This window comes from Neodothiora populina (assembly GCF_041146345.1).
Source record: "Neodothiora populina strain CPC 39397 chromosome Unknown canker_contig_8, whole genome shotgun sequence".
NCBI lineage: Eukaryota > Fungi > Ascomycota > Dothideomycetes > Dothideales > Dothioraceae > Neodothiora > Neodothiora populina.
Window position 1 is genome coordinate 244,682 of NW_027191411.1, and position 16,628 is coordinate 261,309.

Genomic DNA, 16,628 nt, shown 5'->3' on the forward strand with positions numbered 1-16,628 from the left:
AACTAGTCGACATCATCGCGAGTATCGATTGTAATGCTGCTAAGGTATGCTTCTTCTGTCCATCTCAGCAGTGTGTGTATTGGTTGTACCACGATGCTCTGAGAATGCTTGAGGGTATGAATATCCAATGAACATTCGCGGAGCCTACCTAGTCCATACATGTCTTAAACTAGAGATCTCATGCCTCAGCATGGTATCCGACTGCTTGACTCGCTTAGCTGCAAGAGTATCTGCTAATAACATGCGGCGCAACGTCCTTCGTACGATGTCTCGAAACAGGAGCTATCAAGGCTGGTGTTCTGCCAAGATAGAGACCGTTTCCCGTCAAGACTTGCTCCATGAGGCTGAACGGTGCTCCAGAGCTTGTAGAGTCCGGAGCAGAGCAAAGCTGAGAGAAACATGGGGTTGGCGACCATCAGTATTGGTCGGATTTTAGGCTTCTCTTCCGGGGTTTCTTTGTTATAGACTCGCCAACCAATCACAGACTCATTCAGTCCACTCGTTGGTCCATCGCGAACACGAGAATACCAACGACCGTGCGTTCTGTATTTTCAAAGTGTTTCACTCTGTCGTATTCATGGGGTGTCGGAGCGTCTATCATTCGACCAAAGCTGCCTGCAGAAAGTACATGACCAGTGCACGAGGCGCAAAGCTGTCTCAATCGAATTGATTTCGCGGTGCCGTCGGCCGGGATCATGAACGACGAAATGGAAGATGGCGCATATCCTGATCCTGGCGCACCGACTTTCATCACGCCTTATCCCTCAGGGTATGATACATCCACTGGTCATGTTTTCGGAGCTTCGAACGAAGAACATCTTTACCCGCCAAGACCACAACCTTTGATACACGAAGGATACGTCCCACGGTCTGGCTACGACTCAGACATCGATGAGGACCCTAGTGATGACTACGCCGCTATCAAGGCTCAATATGGTCTGAACTTTGTGCTTAATCCACATTCGCAGGCGTCAACTTCACAACATGGCTCCCGTTTTCATGCTGGTGGCGTGGATGACCTCAACGAACATGACTTCGACCCTGAGCTCCGACTTACAAGCGTCGAAAGGGAGATCTTGGTCGAGAACCAAGACGTTGACGCCGATGCGGACTCTGATTTCGAAGCCTCCGATGATGGCCATAGTGACGATGACATGTCCATTACTTCAGATGTTCTCGATGACATTCTGGCAGAACATGACAGCGATCGAGGCAGAGGTAGGGGCCGTGGTAGAGGCCGTGGTAGAGGCCGCGGTACCAGGGGTCGTAGAGGCTGGAAGTGGGCACTCAGAGGCACCGAGCACGACCCACGACTTGCCAAGCGTGGTAGAGGTCGTGGTCGTGGAAGAGGCAACGGTGTGCCACGCGGTGAAGGGAGGCGGAAAGCGGAACGTAGAGGTGGCATGAAGACGGCGGAGCCAACACCGGAGTTCAAAAGACTTCAAGCACTTGCAACGCAACATTTCCTGAACCAGGATCTTGCTGCTGCAGCAGACATCGCTAGGCAAGCTGTCAAAACGAATCCTGAGATCTTTGCAGCTCACAGTCTTTTGTCCGAGATCCTTCTCGCGGAGGGCAAACCTCATGACTCCTTGGCAGTTCTGCTCGCTGGTGCTCACACCAAGCGAGACTCAACGCTTTGGTGGCAGGTTGCTGAAAGGACACTTGAGTTGGCTGGGGACAAACGTAGTCAAGATGTCCTTGAGCAGGCGATCTATTGCCTGTCATGGGCCATCAAACTCGACCCGACTGATTACGACTGTCGAAAGCAGAAGCTCACCCTGCTGCTAGAAGCTGGACACCATGGCAAAGCACGCTCACAGTGCAAAATGATGGTGAAGGCGAGGCCGTATGATCTGAATGTCATCAAACAGTACGCCGATTTGTGTGCTCATTCAAACCACGAATTCGAAATCAGGCGGGCCAAGGAAGCATATGATATTGCCATCGAGTTCTATTCCAAGGGCAAAACTCTTGGCTTAGCCGAAACCCAATGGTCTCATCTGAATGTCTACATTGATCTTGTCGAAGATAGCGATGGTGTAGAGGCGGCTCTGAAGCGTCTTAAACAGTTGTCAAGATGGCTCTTGGGCCGGAAAGACGACGCTTGGTGGGACGACATAGACGGCGATGATCGCGAATGGGACTCGGAAGATGTGCCTCGCCGTATTCAGCTTCCACAGTTCAAGGACAGCAAGTATCGGAGCAAGCCTGAAATGTATGGCGAGGGCCTTGCACTTGAACTCCGTATTAAGATGGGCATATATCGAACCAAAATGGGACGTATACATCTTCCCGAGGCCATGCGCCACTTCCAGATACTGCTGGAGCTGACGAAGGAGATTGAAGAGTATTACGACCTGTTCAGAGACGCGGGCGAGGCACTGAGAACGCAGACCTACCACAAGGAGTCACTGCAATTTCTCGAGCCCATACGATCTGTTCCCGAAGCCTGTGATCATGCTTACTTCATGCACTGTGGCGAGTCCTTCCTAGCAGTCGATCGCAAAGCTGAGGCTGAAGAGTGCTACAAGTTCATCATGGACAACGATGCCGACGACATCGAGTCGCGTATCGCTTTGGCCAAATTCTACGAAACAGAGCAGAGGGTGTCGGAAGCAATCCCCATCGTGCATGATATCATGCGCCTTGGTCGAACCGATGCAGTCAGAAGGGCCAACATCAATGTTGACAGACCTCCGCGAAAGGCTACACCGGAACATGTTTCTGAGGCGGAGACTTCTGGTGACGATGAAGATGAGGATGAAGGCGAAGACTGTGAGCCTGTGCTTGTGAAGAGGAAAAAGAAAGTAGCGAGGCAGAAGGCTGAGAAGCCATCGCAGCCCAAAGTCAGTGAAACGCTGTTGACTATCCAGCAGCAAGAGCAACGTATCAAGACGAATCATCTTCTGCTTAGGTCCTCGAAAGAGGCTGCTGATGACGGCGACGAGGTGGCTTTAGCGGACTGGATGACCGCTGCACAGAACATGTTGGATGATTTCCGTGCTATGAAAGTCTTCTACCCTGGTCGTGACAAACATGTCAGATTCACCGGCTACAAGAGGAATGCAAAATCTGCCCTACAGAACGAAATGGAAGCAATGAAACGACGGCTTCAAGATGATGACGCTCAGGACGAAACTCCAACCTTCGATGAGTTGGATGCGATTCCGACGGAATTTCATGATATACACTTTCAGGAATGGCTCGACATCTTCTGTGGATATGCGTTACAACTAGCCAAAAGGGATGAAATCGTCAAATGTTATGATACACTAGAGGCAGCCCATTACGCCTCGGTCTATTATCATGATCCGTCTGCCAAACGCCAGATTCATGCTACCCTGCTTGCATGCGCTCTTATCCTTAACGATGAGTACACCCTCTGCAAAGCCGCTCGATGGTACGTCACCGAGTACTCGCATACTAGCTCTACCTATCAGCTTTTCGCCGCGGTGAATCGTCTTTTCGCGGGAGGCAGCAACTGGTTCAACAGTGGACCTTACCAGAAATTCATTCTTCGAGCGGTCAAGGCTCTCGACTACGCTCTTTTGGATCCCGAAGGCCGCGCGCGTTATTCATTTACGGGCACCGAGCGGTCATCATATACGCACGGCGGAAAGAAAGACCCTAACCAACACGGCCTCACGGAACTCGATCCAGGTGTATTAGCACTCTACGGCCACATCATGTCCGCGGCACAGTCGTTCACAAGCGCATTGAACTACTACTACCGAGTCTTTGTCCTCCGACCGGACGACCCGACCATCAACCTCTGCATGGCCATGTCATACATCCAGATGGGCATGAAGCGCCAATCCGAGAACAGGCACTGGCAGATCTACCAAGGGTTGGCGTTCCTGGATCGCTACTCCGAGTTCCGCACGCGCGGAAAGAAAGGAGACGACGATGTCGCAGTCTACGAACAAGAAGTCCAATACAACCGCGCCCGAGTCTTCCATCTACTAGGCCTGACGCACCTCGCCGTCCCGGCCTACGAAAATTGTCTCGAACTCGCCGACGCCGTTGCGCGCGACCGCGAACAGAGAAGTGTAGCCATCGCGGACGAAGTCATGGGCGATGACTCCATCTCAGAAAAAGAGAAAGAACGGACCCTTACAGACCTCTTGAAAGTCCAACAAGAAGAGTTCACGCAAGAGGCCGCTTTCGCTCTCGTTAGTATTTTCAACCTCGCTGATAACCCTGCTGCGGCGAGGAGGGTTACAGAGAGGTGGCTTGTTCTTTGATATGTGCCGTCTGGGAAGATCAGGGTTGTCGGCCGAGTCTCCTTTCTTAGCTCGGTACATGTAACACCATGTTTTATCTGTCTTGCAGTACAATTAGCGTATATACCCCTCCACAATTCCATTCTTAAACTCCTTCAAAGACGTTGGACATATACTATGACTTTGTTTTTATTTTGCATATACCCGACGATTTCGTCCGTGGCCAGACAGGGACGTTGTTTTTGAGCCTGTAACACGTACCTCTTTTGCCTTGGACTTGTCCACTGGTTCTCTTGGTGTAGTAAGACGATTATTTGTTTGTTTCCTTGTACTCGACTATTTGTCCTCGGCAAGATAAAACGGAGACAAATGATTGGAGATCGTGCTCGAGATGACTGACAGATGAAGACAAGGAGTTGGTGGTCGACTGATGGTTATCTAGCCTCTACCTCGATGCGACAAGTCTGAACACAAAGACTGATCAGCTGAATGAATGGACACAAGAAAAGCTCGCTTTCTACAGCGCCTGATTGAACGATCAACGAGCGCATCGATGAATCTTCAGTGTACGCAGTCAGTTTATTAGTTCTTGACTTTCATTTTTATTGTTGTCGTCATTGTCACTATAAACTCTCCTGCCTCACCGTCCCGTGTCCCAAATCCATACTCCTTTTCCTTCTCTTCTTTCCTTTGGAAACGAAGTTCCTCAATCGTCAAACAACTCTCTCTGACTCTTTCCACCGATCCAAGTGCGCTTCACCTCAGCAGTAGTAAATAAACGTCGCGTGAAGAAGTGAGTGAAAGCGAGAAAGCAAGCGACAAGTCAAGTGAGCGCAGGCCAACCCACCTCACCAACCCCCCATAACCCTTCTACCACCAGCAACAACACTCCCACCGGGCCCTCTGCTGCCAAACGACAAAACGCCTCGCAACGCCTTCCTCACAGCCCAGCCCCTCGCAAGCCTCTGCAACTCCACTGCATCTCTGTACGCCTTCTGTCGTCTGCTCTCGAGCACACCCCTCCAACGTCCTTGAAAGACAACGGCCGCGTCCTCGTATTCATTCTTCAGCTTGACAATTGTCGCGCAGTCGTGCGCGAGACGCATGCAGTTGACGCGTTTGGTGATTGTTCTGCGGGCGAGGATGACACGCCAGGCAGATTGTATTGTTCGTGCGGCTCGGTGGGAGCGCGCGAGAGGCAAGAGGCGGGAGGCGAGGAAGGCGAGGAGCGCGATGGTGGTGCTTCGGGCTGGTAGAACGGTACGGGTCGCGAAGAGGGTGGTGAAGGCCTCTGAGCAGCCTAGTGCGCGTAGAGCATCTGCTGTGGAGTTTGCGGATGGCTTTGAGATTGAGTTTCTGATGGGTGTTTTTGAAGAAAGCGTGGTGGGCAAATATTTGGAGTAGGCTGCTACCAGACATGACAGTGCGTCGCCGGATGCGAAGGAGGTGGTGAGGTTGTTGATAGGGATGCTGTGTGGTTCGCAGATTGCTGAGACCCATGCTTTCAGGAGCTGGCTTTGCTCGTGGGCATCGGGAATGGCACTCATACTTTCTTGATTGGCGGTGTCATCGAGGTAAAGACGAGCGTCAAAGGCGGAGTTGTCTACGGCGAAGCGTCGAGTCTCGTGCTTTAGCTCGTCCCAATCCACCAGCATTCCCATGGCCCATTTGCTGACGAGACTCCAGAGCAGGCTCAGAGTCTTCTCACGATGGCCATCTACAACATCCTCGGCGCGCGTCGAGGACACGGCGGCTTCAGTCAAACTGCCCTCGACGTCTCGAAGAGCTGACAGTGCAATCTGCACGTTGTGCAATTTCTGGGCACGACCAGCGCAAGGGAACTTCAAATGCTGAGAAAGCACATGGTTGTCATCCGCATCAGAACCGCTGAACGTACTCGTCAAGGTCTCCCCATCGGGTAGAGACAATGTCAACGTCTGGTCTTCTCCTGTCTGCAGATCTGAGGATGGGTAGATCATCAGCTCAACAAAACGCGTGAGCAGGACACCATTTCGAAGATCCGTTGCAATGTTATCGATGCGATAAGTGTATTCGGACAAGGGTAGCTGAAGATAGGAGACGCTGTACTCAAGATGACCGAGTGGTCGGGTTACGTCGCCGACCCAAGGTACCAGCATACGCGTCAAGGCGTGCAAGACACTGTTGGACGATTTACGGATGGAGGATGCCTGGAAAAGGCAGCCTGATACCTTACTGGACACTTTGGCTTCGTCAAGCAGGTGGATCAGCATTAGACTGTGCAACACGGTCCTATGCCAGTACCATTCTGGTGTTCCAACGCGGAGAATGCGCTGCTCGTTGGTATCCTGGCCGTGAGACAATCTTGGCGCATCGGTCGCATCCTCATGGTGAACCAGGAATGCCAACAGAAACCTGCGAAGCTCCCTCTCTTTGGCAGATCCTGAGACAACGCTGGAGGAGCCGAGTGCTTGCGCAACGCTAGCCGCATCTCGCGGTTTGGCCACTAAAGCGCGGCCTATAATCACCTCAGCAGCAGCCCGAAGGGCATCGAGGTCATAGGACTGCACCCAGAGATCGAGGAATTGACGACGCAGACCAACATCCCCACGCAGACGTGGAAGATCTTTGGTGTCCTTGGGCATACTCAAGGCTCCGTACATCAGAGACGCTTTAGTCCTTTTGTACAGATTGACGGTAGTCGGAGCCTGATATAGCCTGAGCAGCTTGTTGCGCATTTTCGAGGGTTCATCGTGAGGCAAGGAAGATGTTGCATCAGCTTTTTGGAAGACGCTGTTGATAAGCTGGGTCAACGTAACTTCTTGGTGCGTGAGCCAGTTATCCTCATATAATTCAGGCTGCACAAGATCATCGGCTAAGACTGGATATCGGGACAGATTCGGATCCGCTCGAGACTGCACAATCGGATCCGTGCCTTTCGATGTTGCCTGATTGTGTAGAGCCGAGCGCGTATTTGCAATATGCTCGCGAAGCTTGACTGATGATGAACTCTCACTGCTCACTCTCAAGCGAGGGTCTTTGGTCAATGGCTTCTTGATCTTGGTAGAGTCCTCCTTCGGCTCGGGTACACTGCGTTTCTTCAGCGGGTGTGCCTTGGCGTGCAAGGCCGCCTTTTGCTCTCGAAGAATCTGGGTGCGTGTTGCTGGAACTATCTTGTTGCTGGGCTGCGGAACGACCTTTGCTAGCCTAGCGCCGTCGTCCTTTCCAGGAACCACTTCTGACTTTCCTGTAATGATAGCTGCGCCAGGTGGAATGTTCTCTTTACCGTTCAGACACTTCACGTTGTCCTGTAACACAGCATTCGGCCGAACCGGGGCCAGAGTCCGAAGCGGAGCACGTTTGGGCGCAACCGACATGTGCGGACGCTTGCAAGTACTTATTGTGTTTAGCACATCCTGCCTGGTCGTCTTCGTGGCCAAAGGTCTCTGAGGAGGCAAGCAAATAGTATCGTCACGCAAAGTCTGGTCGTACGATCCAGGATGAATGGAGAGGACAGTTGTGTCGTCGCTCGGAAGCCAGATAGTCCTGCGTCGGTTGTGAATGGTTGCATGGGGATTGGTCGTCGATTCTCCGTGGGTCGGGTTTCCATCTGTACTGCATCGGCCCTCGCGAATAGTCGGACTTGGCGCATTGAAAATTGATGATTTTCGTCCAGCCACCGAAGACGAAATGGATCGATCCTCTCTGACCGTGTCCAGCTTTATTTTCTGCGGTCTTCTAGCTTTGATAGCTCCACCTCCCATCAATCTTGCACCTTGCTGTCCTGCTGGTGCAGATGGTGCGTCTTCATATATACTAAGAGATTGTGCTGATGACGCGATGTTCCTCCTGGGCTTTTGTGGCAGACCCAATCTGGCATTTTTGAATTCGTCTCTCATAAGTTTCGCGATATTACGCGTGGTGTTGTCGTTATAGTCTTCAAAAACATCGCCAATGACGTTGTCGCTGGTGTTGACGCTAGCTGCTGGGTTGTGTTTATCTGTAAACACAGGCGGAGAAAATATTGATGTGTGTCGAGCGAGTGCTGGGGGGCACGGCGTCCCTTGTTCTTGTTTCCACATTCTTATGCTATTGTTCCTGCAACAATGATGGTATGGAATATCAGTCGTTAGGTGTTCTTAGGTCTCAGATCCAAGAGGTGTGTGATGCATTCTTGGTTCCGGACGTGCTTGGTTGCGTGCAGGGGAAATTTGGGGGTTTCGTATACGGCCTTATTAGGTAAATGATCGACGCCCGTTGTCTGGGGAAGCCTGACTGACAACAACACGCTCCTGTGCCTAGTGAGACAATAGTTGTTATGCAACTCTATCAAACCAATCTCACCAATCACACAAATATACGTACGGTAGCTTGACTCTACATGATCTATAGGGGATGACATACGGTACACCTCAACCTCCAGCCAGGAAGCTACTCCGCGGTGTAGTCTGCCACCCAGCCATACTGGAGCTGTCTTTCCCGCCACCGCGGAGCGCATTAGCTGATCGACTTGTGAAGTTAATAGTCCCTACATGGTATTGAGCCAGCACTCGGGCAATTCCTCGAAAATTGTATAGACAAGTAGACGCCCAATATATGACCAAAATATATTCGTGCCTCCGCGAAGTGACGAGATCTCCTATAATCGCTCGCCAAGCGCCGATCTGATACTGATGCGCTCAAGTAGGAGCCTGAAGAAGAATGCGTGTTGACCCACGTAGCCCTGACCAGATACACTCGAGATTCTGCGAGGTCATATAAATGATACTCGCGGCGATGCACTTAGGTAGACCGGTTGATGGTGTTGAGCTGCCTGAGAATATATCATTGGAGCGGAATAACAGTATGCACCATTGACCTTCTTATCTGTTTCACGTTGATGGCTACCATGCAGTATCTCAGAGCGCTTATCACCACGATCGAATCCTGTTCACCTTGTAGCCGCAGTGCATACTGTCGTGTATATAGACCAAGCCTTGATGGAAATGAAGATGAAATCCGAGAGATCTCGTCTGCTCGACGCATCGCCTTGTTTCGTAGAACTTCTCAATGAGCAATACATCGGCTGCCACGAATGGATCGCAGGCTCTTTTGGGCTGGACGCCCGAGTCACCAGGGCGTGGAACATGGTCCATACTTACCTCGTGTCTCTTTACCATATTCATTTGTACATGGACAGTCATACATCCACGAATCCACAACGAACACCGCCTCTTCCAACTACACAAGCTTGCACAACTGACCAAGGCCATCCTGGCTCCTGAGATGGTGTGTCTGGAGTCGTTACAAGAATGGGTGCAAGCAAGGAAGATGGTGAAGCGTACTTCTAATGCCACTGCCAACGGGCTGAAGATGGTTCACGCCTTTTATATCGGCATGATGGGCATTAGATATCGTACAGAGCATGGTCACAGAGTGCTTTGGCCTAGCCATTACGCTTGGCTGCTCAACAACGGTCTCACAGACTGGTCAGAATCAGATGCCTGGGGATTCTCAGAGCAGTCAATACGGGACAAGAACAAGGCTGATGGTGTAATCAAGCTTGGTGCACTTTGTCAAGTCACTTGGTTTGTCGTCGAATGTATTACCCGGGCTGCGCATCATCTCCCAATAAGTCCGCTGGAAACGATGACACTGGCATACATTTCGTGGTCTTTGTTACATATCTCTTTTGGTGGCTTAAGCCAAAGGACATCGCCACCGCCGCTTTTGTCGATCTCCCACCCACGACAGAGGAACAACGTCAAGTATTCGAATCGCTGGCGATGGAAGATAACTACGATATCGATGATCGCACCCTGCCAAAGTCACGCAGTATAGCCTGGTATCTTGTTAGTCGTGACTGCCGAGATGATGAAGTTTTGGTCATGGGTCATGATCAGGCACAAGCCCTCAGGGTTAAGATGGCGACGGCGGAGACTGCTGAGAGAGTCTCTGTTGATTATTGCAGCAGGGTGAGCACACATTCAAGCTATCACACCGTACCTTTGGCCATAGATGGTCGCACAGGGACCACCATGACGAGTCGCAGCCGAGCAAAAGATCGCAAAGTCATCACCGAGTGGGATGATGCACTCTACATGACCAAAGCATGGCCGATAGTGTGTTTGATAGGCGCAGCCTTTGGTGCCTTTCATCTGATCTCATGGGATTCGACTTTCCCTACGACTGTTGAGAGCTGGATGTGGCGTGTGAGCGCCTTAACCTCTGTGGCGACATCCATACTGTGCATGCAGTTCAAAACCGTCACGCTTGAGTGGGATGGGCCTTTGACGCTTGTACGTATTGGAAGTCCAATACTCTATCTTATATCGAGATTCATCATGATGGTCGAGGTATTCACAGCTCTTAGAGCGATGCCAGCTCGTACGTATGACACGTACGAGGTGTCGAACTACTTTTTCCGCTTTTCGTGACAGACGCAAGTCCTGCGGCTCGACTTCCGGCATGGATAGGCGCCGGCTTTCCGAATAAATAGGTATGTTTATATGTAGAAGTCGCATGCAACGTTATTGCTGAAGGTCCGTGCTTTGACTCTCACTCGTTTCAAATGGAGCAGCTAAGCGCCCGCATACTGAGCAATTAATCTACTGTATGTGGGGGCCGTACTCCGTCGTGAAGCAATGAGCGTCGTGTCGCTGCATGGTTGATCATATCTGAAGGCTTCGGCCTGGCATTGATAAGGATGCAGCCATCCTTGTAAGAAATCTGTGGACCTGGTAGATATCTTGACACGAATAGCAAAGGCATTCCCTTCTTTTCAATCGTGTCAATCATGGCCTGGTTCCATGTCTCATCGCTGCTTAGGATTGGCGTGCTATCCCTCGCTCTTCCCACAGGACTATACTTCGCCATACTTGGGCTGTTGATAGCATCACCAGTTGTGCAGAACCATGTCTTCTATGTTCATCGCGTCACTCACGCAATTTGATCTGAATATACCTGAGATGTTTGGATTCATGCCTAAGCAAGTCAGGTCTTTCTTCATCGACACATCGGATGGCGAAAGACTTCACTGTTGGCATGTCCTGCCTCTAGGACTCTAGAAGCGCAAACAGGACGAGCTTCTATCCTCTGATGTGGACATGAGATCAATTGCACAAGACGGCGACAAGCATTTGAAATCACTCCGAGACGACCCGGAGGCGAGACTTGTCATCTACCTTCACGGTACATCTGGCACCATCGGCTCCGGCTGGCGACCACCGAGCTATCGAGCACTCTCAGCCAGCTCTCCGGAGAAAATTCATGTACTGGCAGTCGAATTTCGTGGATATGGCATGAGCAGTGGCACTCCATCAGAGGCGGGGCTATTGCAAGATGGCATCGCAGCGGTCGACTGGGCGATGAACGTCGCTGGCATGCCACCATCGCGAATATTGATTTTCGGCCAATCACTAGGGACCGCGGTAGGCATATCGCTGACGAGCCATTTCGCATGTCAATCGCCGCCAGCAGAGTTCGCTGGGATCGTGCTCGTCGCGTCCTTTACAGATGTGGCGACGCTGACGGGTACATACCGTATAGGAGGTGTGGTGCCTGTCCTATCGCCTCTGAAGACGTTTCCGCGGTTCTTTGCGTGGTTCACGGGATTTCTGAAAAGCACGTGGCTAAGCAAAGACCGCATCGCCACGTATATAAGAGCTGCAGAAGCGAATGGACGTTCGAATTATCGGGTGACTATGATCCATGCCGAGGACGACACAGATATACCAGTCAAACACACCCGAGAGCTTTTCTGGCACGCTGCGAATGCGACATCGCCCGAGAAGTTGTCCTATGAGGTTTTTGAGGACAAGATTGAGTCTCTTTAAACCAAGCTAGGGTCAGCAGGGTCCGTGACAGATTGGCGGACGGGAAATGGCTTTATCAGAGAGATAATAATGAAGTACGGGACACATGACAAGATCATGGCATATCCTATCACGAGTCTGGCGATATTGGAGACTTTTCAAGCAGCGGATGCTGGGTTTGAAGCTTGAGGCTAGGTGGACAGGGTCCGTCTTAGTGAAAGCTGGCTAGACTGTTTTATACTTGGACATAAAGATGCAGTGATATGGTGCAGGCGTTTTTCTTATGCATAGTAAGTAGAGGTACAGTAGATGGTTATAGAGGGGGTGGAGACTTGAATTTAATCACACAGTCAAGAGAGAGAGGTGAGAGAGAGGTGAGAGAGGTGAGAGAGATTCGATAAAGAGAAGTTCCCTGATTCCAGAAAGCCCCAAGGCTATGAATCCACGATGATGAATATGAACATGAACACGAACATGAGAACGACACCACTATAGTGCTCTATTCGAAGAAAAGATGATGTCTTATAGAATGTTTGATAGTTTTGAGAGGGGATAGAATATATATAATGCATACTCATATAGACGAACCCAGCAATTCCTCATATTGCTGAGCTTGTTTTTTCTGCTCTTTGAAGTGTTTTGTTCGCGCCTTCCCTTTATAGGTGGCCCAAGTCCGTTACCCCTTTTTCCCACTTTCTCTCTTCTCAAATCGAAAATATGAAATCTAAAAATGCAAAAACAAGGAGAAAGACATTACACGTGCGCCATCATTCCAAAAAAAAAATCAAGGTATCGGACCAAGGGTCATAAAGTCGAAAAAGCGATCAGAATATTGCTTAAGCAGTGATGTTATTGTCCAGCATCTACTGCTTGGCGTTGTTTCTGGCCGAGGCGGCAGCGGTAAGCTTGAGTGCCTGGGGAGCATCCTCCTTGGGCATGTAGAGCTCGACAAACTGTGGAACCAAAAGTCAGTAATGTCCTGCTAGCGGAGGATAGTACACGAAAACATACCTGGATGTAGGGAGCTGCGCAGAAGTTCTCGTCGGCGAACAGGTCGTCGACTTCCTTTCTTGTGTAGACTTGGTAGGTCTTGTACTCTCCCTCCTTGGCACCGAAGGTGGGGATGAGGTCCTTGTACTTCCACTCCTGCACGTCGTTGTACTCGGCCTCCATACCGTGGATGTATCTCTCAATGGTGTATCCGTCGTTGCAAATAACGAAGATGATGGGGTTGAGCTTGTTACGGATCATGGTCGACACCTCCTGGGCGGTCAATTGGAAAGAACCGTCACCAGTGACGAGGATAGTGCGGCGCTTCTGGCCCTTCTCACCCATCTGCTTGGCGGCGAGAGCTGCACCCTGGGCGGAACCAGTGGCGTAACCAATGGATCCCCAAAGCACCTGAGCGATGGCAGTGACGTGTGCGGGGAATCTGGTCTCCCAGATACCAAAGTTGGCGGTACCGGTCTCGGTGACGATGATGTCGTGCTCCTGGAGCCACTGGCCGAGACGAGGCCAGAACCATGCCTGCTCAATGACCTGGCTGTCGCCGTACTTGGGTGTGACGTTGGCAGGGGTGGGGCCGGACTGGATGTTGAGCTTGCCCATTCTCTCGGTAACCTTCCTCAACACACCGTGCATTCTGATGTTGGGGTATTCTGAGTAACGAACGCGGACGTAGTCGCTGTGGAAGTCGATGGTGTTAAGCTGGCTGATTTGGTAGGTGAAGCCGGCGGTGTTGAAGTCGGACTTGATGGCACCGATGGAGAGGACGAGGTCACTCTTCTCGACTCTCTCGCGGACACCGTCGTTGGAACCATCACCAGCGTAGACACCACCGTATGTGGGGAGGGTCTCGTTGATGGCACTCTTGCCCATGGGGGCAACGAAGCAGGGGATTCCAGACTTCTCAATCAGGGCGTGGGTCTCCTCGAGAGCGCGGTGGCGGATGGCGCAGGCATCGACGAGGATGACGGGGTTCTTGGCAGCCTCGAGAGACTTGAGGATAACGTTGACAACGTAGTCTTCCTTCTCGGGGTCGTTCTCGGGAGAGCTGAGATCAATGGGGGTGTTGAGTCTGTCACCCTCGATCTTCTTCTGGACCATGTCGGTGGGGAGACCGATGTAGACGGGGCGGGACTGGACGTAACATTGCTGGATGGCGTGGTCGATTCTCTCGGCAATGGTTGAGGGGTCGGTGAGGTCGGCGACGTAGCAGGAGATGTTGCGGGACATGTTCTCGAAGACGTGGAAGTCACCGTTGCCGAGGGTGTGGTGAAGAAGCATGCCGTTCTTCTGGGAGATGGTTGAGGGAACACCGACGAGGTGGACAATGGGCACAAACTCGGAGTAGGCACCGGCAACACCGTTGACGGCAGACAGCTCACCAACACCGAAGGTGGTGACAAGGGCAGAGATACCCTTGATTCTGGCATAACCATCGGCGGCGTATGCTGCGTTGAGCTCGTTGCAGTTGCCTACCCAGCTGATGCCAGCATCCTTGATGTAGTCGAGGGCGACGAGGTTGAAGTCACCGGGGACACCGTGCATTGCTTCCACGCCAACCTCGCGCAGACGGCGCATGAGGTATTCGGCGACATCGACGGGCTGCTTGAGGGAAGCAACGCGAATGTCCTGGGATGCCATGGTGGGGGGAAGAGGGGAGGGGGTTGATTAGTGTTGGAGGATCTATTGGATTGTTGATTTGGATGATGAGAGAGAGGAAAGAGCTTCTGGGAGCAGCAGCAGCAAGGGTAGGAGTTTATAGCAGATGGTGCAGGGTGGATACAGACAAAAGCTCTGGTGCTGTGTTCAGCACGATCTGATCTGAGCTCACCAACACACACCCTACCTGTACCGGGTCCATTGAGCCTCACGTTTACCATGACGCATACACGCGGAACTTTCGGGGCGCCATCGGCCACGCTTTCAGGTCACCCCATCCCTAAGAAAACGTCTCCTGAGCAGTCGAGCCTGGGTGAATTCTGCGCCATTGCTCTCGGTCCCAATACGGACCCTTTGCCAGAGAGAGTAAGACGACTTCCATGATCCTACGAGATGGTGCGAATATGCATTGTACCTACTACAGACGTACGAGGTGGCAAGTTATTACAGGAAGAACATCTGTGACGAGTGTAGCTTTTCTGCGAGTTGGGGGCAAGCGGAGCTAAAACGGACATAACAGCTTCTACCTAACCTTGAGTTTATTTGTACTTGATTTTGCTGCGTGCTGTAAAACACCTGTATCGAAACGGGGGATCTATCCTTTTCCTTCTCCCTGGAGCCCCGTACAGCAATTGACAACAAAGCGAGCTCGCTCGGCTCATGACTCCTTGGCACTAGCTACAGAGCTAGATCTATATCCGCGACATATCTCTTATCTGCCGCACTACCCTGATCTGCTGCTGCTCTATGTCGACTACAGTGCATGTACACTGTATCTGCCAAGCAAGGTAGCCATAGTGGCAATAATCCGAAACATGGGATTATACATCCTCAGGCTGCATCAGTCGTTCGGTCAGGCGTTGTGTTCTTTTAAAAAAATCTGATCTCTGCTGATGCCTGCCGGGACAAGTCGTGTTGTAGAGCCGACCGACCCAATGAAACGTGAACCCGAAGGAGAACCACCATACCGCTGATTGCTTTCATTGCCGAGACGGCCCGAGGCAGTGACACGTTACGCCGAAGCTTGCGTGCTTAGTCGGGTTGGCTGATGAACAAGCAATCCAAGGAGACACACCACACGCAGAGCATTGTACTCGTACAGATAGGGCAGTGTTGGCATGGCATGGCGTGCGTGGCATGTCTCTTTTCCCCCTCACCTGGAGTGATCTATCAATCTATTTGCTCTCACACACGTGACTCGTGGGCAGACGCTAGCGACGAATTTATACATATCCTACACAGGGGACCGATCTAGAATCAGATTTGGTCAAAGCATTTTCTCGATTCCTTGCCTAAATGACCCGAAAATACATCACAATACCGTAATCTTACGGTAACCAAGATCATTAAATTGTGTTTGCCGACCTGACATGACTGCAGCAAAGGTAAAAGCTGTGTACAGGTACTGTACGGTACAGTACTACAGTACGTGTGTCGGGTGTCAAAGCACTGTTGTCACAAATAGCTTGTTTTGAGGGTGGCTTCATCCCACTAAAGTCGGCATCGGCTGCGTCCGATGATGGGCTGATGCGAAAAACTGGTCCACCTACAAAGGGTCTAGAGCTGACATGGTGCAACAGCAAAGGGGGCTGATCACTGACAATCGCGAGAATCGCCAGTCCAGATTGACGAAGCAGAGTGGACCATTTCCCTCTCCTCTGGCCAGGGGAAAAAAGAAAGAAAAAAGTTGACATATCGTACCTCGTTTTGATGTTCGCGCGAGAGTTTTTTGGCAAGCTATCCCGAGCGATGAGCTCCTCCCACCTACAGCACCTACTGTGGTTTCGTGCTTCGCGGTACAAGTATTATCTTATCGATCTACAGATCGCGGCGCCACCACTTTATAAAGTCTGTCCCAGCTCACGTACGAACAAACCCAGGAACGCCGTCGAGCAGACGACACGCGAGACGAGACAAGCTACAGTTCTCTTCGACTCGTCATGAACATCATTGTAGCACTCGGAAG

The 16,628-nt window shown here is 51.4% G+C and overlaps 3 protein-coding genes across 4 annotated transcripts; 1 reads left to right on the forward strand and 2 right to left on the reverse strand.

Moving 5' to 3' along the window:
- Window positions 1-695: 695 nt before the first annotated feature.
- On the forward strand, window positions 696-4,247 carry AAFC00_006577 (uncharacterized protein; the record flags this gene model as incomplete). The annotated part of the gene is made up of 1 exon (XM_069346552.1): window positions 696-4,247. One exon carries the CDS (start codon window positions 696-698, stop codon window positions 4,245-4,247), a length of 3,552 nt encoding a protein of 1,183 aa, XP_069199421.1.
- An 827-nt stretch (window positions 4,248-5,074) lies between these two features.
- On the reverse strand, window positions 5,075-8,287 carry AAFC00_006578 (uncharacterized protein; the record flags this gene model as incomplete). 2 transcript variants are annotated; one of them, XM_069346554.1, is made up of 1 exon in its annotated part: window positions 5,075-8,287. In XM_069346554.1, one exon carries the CDS (start codon window positions 8,285-8,287, stop codon window positions 5,075-5,077), a length of 3,213 nt encoding a protein of 1,070 aa, XP_069199423.1. The 2 variants fall into 2 exon arrangements, with proteins under 2 accessions (XP_069199423.1, XP_069199422.1); XM_069346553.1 differs by having other exon boundaries at window positions 5,075-8,104.
- A 4,574-nt stretch (window positions 8,288-12,861) lies between these two features.
- Window positions 12,862-14,644, reverse strand: AAFC00_006579 (uncharacterized protein; the record flags this gene model as incomplete). Its single annotated transcript, XM_069346555.1, has 2 exons — window positions 12,862-12,951; window positions 13,010-14,644. 2 exons carry the CDS (start codon window positions 14,642-14,644, stop codon window positions 12,862-12,864), a joined length of 1,725 nt encoding a protein of 574 aa, XP_069199424.1.
- Window positions 14,645-16,628: the final 1,984 nt, after the last annotated feature.